This window comes from Rhinolophus ferrumequinum, chromosome 8, assembly GCF_004115265.2.
Source record: "Rhinolophus ferrumequinum isolate MPI-CBG mRhiFer1 chromosome 8, mRhiFer1_v1.p, whole genome shotgun sequence".
Classification (NCBI taxonomy): Eukaryota; Metazoa; Chordata; class Mammalia; order Chiroptera; family Rhinolophidae; genus Rhinolophus; species Rhinolophus ferrumequinum.
The window spans coordinates 47,192,735-47,203,854 of record NC_046291.1 but is presented as its reverse complement, the minus strand read 5'-3'; the positions used below and the strand labels follow the sequence as shown (position 1 = coordinate 47,203,854).

At 37.2% G+C, this 11,120-nt stretch overlaps 1 protein-coding gene across 2 annotated transcripts in view; it reads right to left on the bottom strand.

The window, feature by feature from the left end:
* The window catches only part of TTN (titin), a 271,719-nt gene that overhangs the window by 216,544 nt on the left and 44,055 nt on the right, over positions 1 to 11,120 (bottom strand). For both annotated transcript variants that reach the window (XM_033112268.1, XM_033112266.1), the window contains 3 exons: positions 10,906 to 11,031; positions 5,877 to 6,065; positions 233 to 289 (listed from right to left, as the gene is read on the bottom strand). In XM_033112268.1, coding sequence (XP_032968159.1) covers positions 233 to 289; positions 5,877 to 6,065; positions 10,906 to 11,031 — 372 coding nt within the window. The remainder of the gene's footprint in view (positions 1 to 232; positions 290 to 5,876; positions 6,066 to 10,905; positions 11,032 to 11,120) is intronic.

Sequence of the window (11,120 nt, the reverse complement as noted above, 5' to 3'; positions counted from 1 at the left end):
TATGACCGATAAATTTTAAATACAAGATTTTAAATTACCATAAAACAAATTACTGTGAAATGCATGTAACCATCAGCATACTAAACCAGGCATGCGACATAGTAATATATACTCTGAGAGATATATTTGTACATCTATGTCATTTTTCTCAATAATACTAAAGAAGGCAGCTCAAGGATTCTATTAATCCTTCAGAATTTCTACTTAAATCTCACATTCAATATAACAATACCTTTCATCTCCACCTCAATCTGCTGTTCAATCCTCTCATGCAAAATTGATTCATGGGCTAAAATGAAAAAAAAAACATATAGAGAAATGTCAGTGATTAATTCCATATACTTTCTGCCTCAATTTATGATTCATATAATTACAATTTTCTCTTTATTATAATAGAAAACTACATCGTCCAAATGCATCAGAAAAATTCATGCCAAACAAGTCAATGAGTTGACAAAGTACATGACAATGTTGACAGAAAGATTTAAAAACATTTTTATTTTAGGTTCTCTATAACAGTTTCACATTTAGTTCCATGACTTCCCATGCCTTTACATGCATTCAGAAAAGCAATCCGCAAGCTAAAGAAATATTCTTTTTTGTTTAATGTCTATTGGTCGAACACTTGCTAAGAGATGAAGTCATGTTTAGAAAGAACATGCATTTTCTAACTTGCCACCTTAAGTTGAGGGCTGTTCGCAGTTTTTCCTGCAGAATTTGCATTTTCAGCGAGTAAGTATTCCTTTGATTTGAACTACCTTTAAAACTTTAAACTACATAAAGTCCAATTACATATTAAGAGGCAAAATCAAAAGTCATCAACTCAAAATTGCTTTTATTACAGAAGGAAAAGTTGCAGTTTTTAGACACAATCATCTCTGGGGCAGCTTCTTCAGAAAGATGGGTGCCACTCTTGTTTCTCAGTTCATGTGACATTGTGTCAGTATGCTTGACTCCCTGGTTTCTCAGTTCCTTGTGGTCTTTGGCATGAAGTTCATGACAAACTTGATGTATTCTTTGACGATTCTCTCTTTACTTCACGAGTTGTTTTAACTTGGGACTCTTTGAGTATTTTAATACTTTTAGTGTCTGAACCAAGGGAAATTTTTGTAACTGCTCTGGTTTGCGATTCTTTTGCTAGGTAAGAATAAAGTTAGGAAAAGGAATAAATTAGCTGTGTTTGTAAGAGTAAAACACATGCTGAATTTAGAGAAGATGGAATGCCATTAGGATGAAAAGAAAAGCAGCACTTAGTGCCAAAACTAATATATGATATATCTATGCTTACTATGCATGTAAGAATTCTACTCAAACTGACTTATGGGGTTTTACATTCTTACTTGATATTCGTGGATTACTATGTAGCCTTGCAAAGTTATTAGGCAATAATAAAAGAGGAACAAATAAAAACTAGCCTTAAGTTAGACGATAACTGTGCCTGATCCTTCACTCCTCAAATACTTTAAAGTGGCTTATCTTTTTACTTTCTTAAGTACAAGTAAGGAAGTCTAGACTTTTCAAGGAAAAAAATGCTGATGCTCCAAGAACACTTTAATAATATTCAATTGGAATTAGTGAACTAAAAATCGTGGGGCAAAAATGTCCAGCTCAAATCCCCTCTGGGAACTTGACATGCAAGCACTGTATTATGGCACTGGGTTCTTTAGGAAACAAGTTGAAAGACCTACGTTTCTCCCACCTCCACAGCACAGCTAATTCCTAGCTGTATTGCTGCAGAAACTGTCACACTTATTGTCCACAAGACTTGTAGACAACAATTTCAGATAAATAGTAACTCTGTGCAATTACGGTGCTAGCCAGCAGCTGCAGTTAAATTGAGGGTCAACCCTCTGGATGGTAGAACTTTCCATCTAATTTGCATAACTAGATCACAGTTCTTGAGATATCCCTTTTGTAGGCTTTGGAAATAGAACCAGAAATAACAATAGGAGAAAATGCCCAATTAAGAAAGAAAACAGACTCCTTTTGGTGAGTATTACAGATACAATTAATAACCTTAGTTCCAAATTCAGTGTCGAGATGGCTGTGCACATAGCACTGTACTGCCTCCTGTTCGTGTCTAACAACTCAAAAATAGTGTGGTCAGAGCAGGGAAGAACCCGAGGCCACAGGTCTCGACAGAGCCTTGGACATGCCCAAACTTCATGTACCAGCCTCCTTCCATGGGGCTCAGTGAAGCTCCTCTGCCTGTAGCCACGTAGCATGGGCTTCTAGTACCTGAAGAATAATTTTATTATTTCCTTAGTATCTATAAGCAAAGTCCATGGATAAGAGGAAGAAGCCGTCCTTTGCCCAGAAAAATGTATTCATGACTTTCCAGACACAGTGGAGACTCAAGCACAATAACAACAAAAATAATGATCTTGCCGTGAGATGATTCTACAATTCCCAGAGGATCTGAAGCTATAAAAGCAGCATGATTTATTGAGAAATATCTAGAAACTACTAATTTTGGTCCAGACAGACCCCTGTTATTTTCAGTGTCCAATTTTTAATTTTCATGGCCTCTTTGTAAAAAGCTAGGACCTTCATATCTCAAAACAAAGGGCAAATGAGAATTTAAATTAAATTTAAATTTAACACCGTGCCAGCCACAATAATAAATACTCAATGAATACTCAAACTATAACATCTTAACCTTCCTTGGTACTTTTCTTAGGTGGTGCGTTTGGTAAATATTAGAAATAGCAGCACGTGGGAAATGAACCCCAACTTCCTGGATTTGAAAGTTAATCTTCCTGAATCTAGACTGGAAAGTTAAATGTTCTTAACAGGTTTGGCAAATGAATGGCTTTCATAAGTCATTTATAAATAGAGCGCTAACTTAGAGATATTCCAATTACTATAGTCTGATTCACTTTGCATGGCAGAAAAGCTGCAGAAAGCGATGAGGATGAAATGAAGCAAATCACAGCTCAAAATCAAACAACCACCTTCTACGCTTAGTACTGCTGATGTTGTCTTCTCTCCATACTCATTGTGTATAATGCAGCTGTACAATCCTTGGTCTACCAGCTGAACATTATATATGATAAGAAACTGAGCATTTCCATTTTGTGACTGCTTCACTCTCTCAGATTCTTCTATCTTTACACCTTCATGAGTCCAGGTTACATCAACGGAAGATTCATCTTCTAAAACACAGAGGAATTGAGCAGTGTCGCCGCACTTTACAGAGAGGTCCTGAAGATGCAGGAGAATCTTTGGTGCCTCACCCATGGTCTCTTCAGCACATTTCTCAGACAACTCCGTGCTTTCTGCAATTTGTGAAAGGGATGCAGTATGGTGCAACCCTACATCTTGAACAGATGCAGTTCTGTGGGTGGAACTTTGAGATATACTTTCAAAAACCTGCACTTCATATTCATATGATGATTCTTGAAATGACTTAATTTCATTTGGGGATATTTTGTTCTCCTGCTCTGTGAAAGAGGAATCTGCCACCGCCTGGGACTTGGTGGACATTCTTACATCTTTCCCAGAACTTTGCCTAGCTAGGGCTTGCACTGTATAATCAAGTGACAAGAAAAAGAAAAGAATATTAAGATCTAAGTTTTGTCACTTGGTTAGGTTAGTAACATAAAATGGCATGGAAGATGACGATGAAAGACATCGTTGTCACTTGGAAGTAGCATGCCAGATGATGTATGCTCTAGGACAGGGTGTCCAAACTTTTTTCATTGTTTTTCACCAAGGGCCATATGCGGTAAAATACACAAACAGCCGGGCCACTCACTCGAGGTGAAGTACGTATTGCCTCACCTGGTTTATTTAAGTAAACTAAATATATTTTTGGAATTTGCTGCGGACCAATTAACAACGGATCACGGGCCGCAGTTGGCCCGCGGGCCGCAGTTTGGACACCCCTGCTCTAGGATGTCAGGATCATACAAAAGAAAATTCAATGCCAGTAATTCAGTGATGAATGGAGGATGAAGGCTCATGCGGATGCCATACAGTATCTAGTTTCTTGCTTCCGCTGTCACTGCAGTTATCTAGAGTGTCACAGTCCATCTCCCCCCACTCTTTTGCTGACTCCATTTGGGATACCAATTGTCCTTCCTTCACCATATACTTTATAAACAATATACAGCAAATAGATCATTAATGAAGCAATGATGAGATCTTGTTTAGAAAAGGAAAAATGTCAAGCATAGTTGATGCCTAACAAAATAATTACTAATGTAATGCACAGAACACATACTTCAGTGAGATGTAGAGTACAAAGGTTAACCCATAATTGAGACCTCAGGGGGACTTGTGGGATGTTACTTTATTAGTAAATCATGGACCGACCACAATACGCAATGAGACAGTCGAGACTCTCATTAGTCACAGAGGGAGTAGGAGGTAGGCAGCAAAGCAAAGTCTTGGAAGTAAGATGGGCTTTACCTTTTGGAGTCACTGTGAGTGCAGCTGCACAAGTGGCTTCCCCAGCACTATTGGCTGCTTTGCAAGCGTACTGCCCAGCATGCTCTGAGTAAGCATCAACTATAAGCATTAAAGCCATGCCTGTGGACTCCTCAAAATGGAAAACTATATCTTTTGTTGGTAGAATTGGCTGCTGGTTATGAAGCCACTGGATTTCTGGCTTCGGAATGCCAGAAACCCTGGCATAAAATCTGACTGTCTCCCCGCTGTGCACCCTGAGGCTTGACAGAGACTGGATGAAGATGGGCTTTTGGCCAAGGGACTCCTTCTTAAATGAAACTGATGAAGAGACATGCCATTGGAAGTTTGATGTGACTTCTTCAAGTTTGCTAAATCCTGAAAAGAAGCATGCCAACCTTTAATGGTGTACCCTGCATTGAAACCAGAACTCATTTGGAGTTGTCTACAGATCTGTCACAAATTTAATGGTAGTCTAGAATCCAGTCCAAACCCAATGCTTTGTCAATGTATGCCACTATTAATTCAAAGTCACACAAGTTCACTTCCGTTTTCCAGACACACGAGCTGAGACAGCAATAGTCTAAAGAACTTCACTATATTTTTCATGAAGGCAGTAGTGGAGTACACAATTCAGTTTAGGTATTCTTGTTCTCTGTTTTTACTTTTTTCCCTCTGGTTGTAAAACCAGCTTTTCTATTTTGCAAAACACTTTTAATTGATTAAGAAAAATCCGGTTATTATACTTTGTTTAAAATTAAAGAAAAAATCAAAAGTTGCCCTAAATCGTTAGGTATTTGCACATATTTAATACTATATAGACTAACTTAGCTCAGAGAAAATAGTCTGACCGTGTAAAATCAGTTATCTCATTTTGAATCAAATTGTCCCACTGAGGAAGTGTTTCTGATTGTAATTTAAGAGCCCCAGGAACAGAAATTTTAAACCATCTTAGGACTGGGCCCCTTGATCCTTAGGCATTCTTTGAATGATGGTGAATACATCTAGCTGGTGTACAGACCTGAAATCGTCCACTGTCGCTTCTGTGAAATCAGAATTGTGTCAACACAATAGGAGGATGATAACACTTTTAGACTAATTTTTTTAAAACAATTTTTATCCTAGCGAAATGAGAAAACAAATTTATCTATTTCCTTAAGCACATTTCTACCCATTCTGATACATGCTGATCAGGAAGCATGAAAGCTGGTGATGACAGCGATACATTAAAAAATGTTATGGAGATAAAGCAGGGCAAAATAAAAAATGTTCCATAATGTTTGTAATTCTTAATGAGACAGGGTGAATGAAAAGTGAGAACATCACATATAATATGAAACAATTAGTTGCATTAAAAGAGAATAGTAGGACCAACGATGATTTACATGAAATATTTAGTGATTGTTACTGACATGATGAGATTAGATCTATTTTTAAATGTGGTTCTTAAAGTTGTTTTACTCTACCTTCCAGTTTCAAGTTGGCTGTGCTTGATACTTGACCTACGGAATTATTAGCAACAAAAGTATAAATTCCTTCATCTTCTGGATAAGCTTCAGCAATCTCCAGTTGGTAAGTGTCTTCAAATTGGGTCATTCTAAAGAACCGAGATGGCTTGATTTTCTTGTCCTTGCTGTACCAAGACACTTTTAGATCTGTATCACACAAAAAAAGAAAGGGATATTTAGATCACAAACAGAAGTAGATATTTTAAATTTACCTGAAAACACAATTGTACTGGTGACTATATTTCATATCTATCTTAATAACTTCATACTTTTAGGCATGCCACATTCTGCTCTTACATGATTTCTTTTCATCTTTAAGAAGGAAATATGACTCTAGAAAAACCCAGTGTATAAACTGGTGGCAATGTTTAAAATTTTACAATTTTAGCTGTATTATTTTTAATCATTTGAGTTGCATACTGTGGAAGCAGGGAAATGATTTTGATATACTCAGTGACCTTGAGAAAAAGATAGTCCTGAGAAACAGTCATCATGTGGAGTTTGATCAGGGATTTAGTTGCCTACTGGGACAGGAAGTGAAGAAAATCTGCACTTCCAGTGTGCAGAAAGATCAATCAAAAGGAGAGCTGAGAAGATCAACATCCTACAATGTCTAAAACAGACACCTTGTGAACTGAAGAAAAAACTTCTATTCTTTCATTACCAATAGCAAGCATTGAAAGTTCCCCCTCACCACAAGAAACTAATTTTTAAATGGAAAATACTTTTTAAATTGAAAGAATGAATCATGGAATTTGGGGATCTTAGATGTATTAGGCTTTTTTCAAAGTAGAGGCGATAGTAAATAATAATAAAACTAGCTATTTCCATGCGAGTATTTGAACCATCTGAAAGTGATATAAAATAAAACCCAAAAAGTAGTGATAAAATAACATTATTATGTTACAATTTATGGTAATGGGCACTTGAAAAAATATTGCATTAAAACAATAACCCTGTAAGTCAAGAGTGAATTTAAATTTAGTTACTTGTTTTAAAGGCCAAAATCAAAGCCACCTTGTTTTGGGGGTACAGTCACTATATCACTTCCATATCTCAGTATCATCCATGGGGATCTTCTCATAGTCTAGTCATCTAGCATTTGTTTTTATTTAGCACAATTATTGGTTTATGAAGGTTTTCCTCCTTCCCACATGGCATTGAGTTATTTATAAACTACAGGTTCTCCTTTTAAAGAAACAAATCTTTTCACTTCCTTAGATAACAATAAAAGGTAGAAAATGGAATCATGACACTATAGTTTACCAGCTATGTGACTTTAGATATGTCATTTAATCTCTCCGGACCAGTCTTCTCATTTATAAAATGAGATGCATAATAATTCATGGGCTATTCATTGCATAAAGTTGGTGTGCGGATTAAATGACATACACTGATGAAAAGACTTTATAAACCACTGCACAAGTCAGCCAGTAAAGCAAGAACGTCTAACATCATGGAAGGGATCAGCAGTGCGGTCAACGACATGCCAAAAGGCAGGTAACGCTGTCACATGGAACTAAGTAATCACCTTGCAACTATTACAACTATTTAGTTAGTTAATTTGTTTAATTATCAATGGAAATGGAAGCATGAAGAGCGTGGTATGCCCCTATATGAGGTTCTCTGCTTATTCCTATTGATAACTTTTTCCTTTGGTGGACTGAATGAAGCAGTAGGACAGACATTTGTTACCAACAATAAATGAGCTAAAAGGTGAGACCTCTCTTGGTAATGCATTTGTTGCTCCTGGCTGGGCTGCCACTATCTGTGTTGGTCATTGACTTCTTGGAGCTTCTGTAAGGCCACCTCGCTGCCCCTGCTCCTTACCCCCACCACTTCATGGTATTTGGTCCCTAAATCTTGTTCATTCTACCCCCTGAAATCTACAATTTACCTCCTTCTTTCTCCTGACTCCCCTAGTTGAGGGTCTTGTCAGCAGTCTCCAAGCCAATTGTGAAAGCCTCTCCCCGGGTCCCTTACCTCTCGTCTCACCTCCCAGACCTGTCCATTCCACCTTTCACTATCATAGCATAATTTGTAAAAAGCAAATCTGATCATGTTTCCCAGGTGCTTAGAAACCCTTCATTGGCTAGCTCCTCAATGGAAACAAGATAAAATCTGAAATCCCAAGCACAGAATACCAAACACTTCAGTATCTGGCCCTAGCCTTCTTGCTCCCTTGTTAAATCACGTTCCGACCATACTTGAACCACTTGTCACTTCCAGCACATGAAGTGTTCTCGCAAGCTCTGTGACTTTGTGCACGTGGTTCTCTGCCTTGAACACTATTGTGTTCAATGGCCCTATTGATTTTTCAATGCTCAGTCCATGCATCTTTCTCCGACTGGCTCTCAGACACAGAACTGAGAATGTGGGATGTTACAGCACTTACAACCTTGGGATCTAGTTGTGCATCTCCTCACTTGCACATTGAGCTCTGCGAAGGCAACAGCCTGGTCTTGGCATTGCCTAACGTCTAGCCTAACGTCTCAATAGCAGGAACACAACTGTTGGTAGAAGAAAACTGAATAGAGGCTTAAATGAACAATGGGAATCCATCATGGCTGGATGAATTAGTTCTCCCTTCACTGAGCTAGCTGTCACTCTGTAAGCCTCCAAATGATACAGACTCATTATCTGTAGAATAAACCCTAGCAAAAAGCCACAAGTTTTAAAATTCTCCTTTTCAAATCGCTCTTCTACCAGTAGGTGGCACCAGAGACCTTCAATAGACAACATTTTTACTGCTCTGAAAGCCTCACCGGATTGCTCCGGACCATGTTTGCTCCGGACCATGTTCCATGCTTCAGCAAGTTTTGAGTTCCCCAAAACATGTGCTTGGGCTTCAAAGACTCATAATTTTTTCCCCAATATGTGGAAGGCAGGGCTGCACTTATTTTCTTAGGGCAATACCTTTTCAGAGGAAGTTGTATAAATATTTTCAGTCCTGGGGAGATGAAACTAAGTGATTTTGTAAGTTTTTAAAAAAGTATTTTCTTTAGTGAATTTAATTTTTGTCATCTAGAAAAGACATTTACAAGATGGTGTTATGTGTGTATAAATACTACTACACATAGAGAATTAATGATCTTATGAATTGATAGAGTCCATTCAAACATTTAAACATAAATCATATAGAAGAGGTAGACATTTTTCTCTTTCTATGCCAATAGGAGTCTTGTTGAGGACTTCAAATGTATTTTTGCAACACCTTAAAGGCAAAACTATAGTATGATTTATAAAATAAAAGGCATTGTACAAATATTGTTAATATTCACTACTTTGGACAATCCAAATACGTGTATATTTATTTGAAAATTTTCCTCTAAAAGTTTAATATGAAGATAAATTATTTAGTGTGGTTTTAGTGAATTTGACATTAAAATGCATTTTTCTTTATTGTGTTAGTAAAATATTATCAGGTCAGTCCTCATTTCTTGATATTTAATATTTCTCAAACACTATGCTTTAAAGCGACAAAGTCTAGTTATTTGTCCATGTTGCTCACGCAATACCAGAATTTTATGTTTATATAATTCCTCTCTATGGCTATAATAAAATTAATGTATGGAGCACCAGTCACCTGCCATGCCTATAGGAGCTTTGCATACATTACATCCTTTAATTATGCTCCTAAAATCAAACAGGTCCATTTGGTTTCTAGATCAGCACTCCATCCCAGAGGAGGAAATTATTAGGTCAGAGAGGCCCAACTAACTTATTTAGGAAAATGGCTTTTGGCAATGTAGAGACTGGGCCATAAACTAATGGGAGAAACATAATAAACAAAACAAAACAATAAAACTTATTAGCAGTGCTATGAGATGCCCAGGCTTTGAGCATTTCCCTTTGATGATGGCACACAAGAGCCAAGTAAATGAGGGAGTGATTTTCAATTGGGATGAAGTTGATTTTTCTTGCCCGTATCTGAGGTCAGTTTATAATCATGATTGGCTTGAAATGGTTCCAAACATTTTATCTCATTCTGACTAAGTAAAAGTCCTGGAGTAGGGGCACGGGGCTCTTGGTGTTTGGGTAGCATGCCCCAATCAAAAAATCTTAACAGCTAATAACTGATTGAGGGATTGCTATATGATGGGTACTGTGCTAAGTGCTGACTTGGGTCATCTGATGTAATCCTGATAATAGTCTTAAGTGATTGGTATTAGTCATTTAACAATCACTAGTTTGTCCAATTAACAATTACTTCTTGAGTGTCTGTTGTACGGAGCTATTCTAGGACAAAGATCCACCCTTGTTTTCATAGAGCTTCCTTTCAAGTAGCTACTGCTTTGCAGGCATAAGGTTCTAGGTACTAAGACAGAATCCCTGCCTTCATGAAATGTACGTTCTAAGATTGAATGCAATATTATTCTCATTTTATTCATAAGGGAAAGAGAACCAGAGAAATCATATATTTGCCTAAGGTCACAGAGTGGAGCCAAGATTGAAAAATCCAAACTCTCTGACCATAAAACCTTTACTTTTGACCACTATAGCATATAGTGCCTTCCAAAGAAATACACCTCTTCACACAAACATTGTCCATAGAATGAATACTGTCTTATATATAAGTAGACTCTTATTTTAAAACACATGTAGATGCTTTATATTTAATCTAACAATAACTATAGTTTTTATAATATTTTTTCAAGAGAGAGAAGTGCAACTACAATCATAAAGGGAATACGACATTTTCTGAAGTTTAAAACATTTGAAAACACTGATCTAATTCATTTTTTTTATTGTGGTTAAAAAAAACACATAAAATTTACCTCCTTAATCATTTTCAGGTATACAGTCCAGAAATGGAAAACAATAATCTAAGTTTTAATTCAATAATTAAAGTAAGTCTTCTGCAAGAGTCCCATTAAACTTCAAATTATGCATCAGGGATGTTTGCAATGGAGGAAAAGTTGAGAAAACTTTCCCCCCACATTGTTCTTTGCAAATATTAGCAATGAACCTCTGCTTCTAAACCTACCTGTTCCAGAAACTCTGCACTGAAAACGGGCTGGCCGTCCCTCAGAAGTGACAGTGTCCTGAAGTGGGGTGATGATGGCGGGAGGATAAACTGGCATTTCCTGATCGGGAGACACAACCTCTGGAACTAAAGAAAAGGGATCAGAAGATTTATCATGAGTGAGTCACCATACACACCTCATAGAAGGGAGCATGCCAATTTATCTTAATTTACGT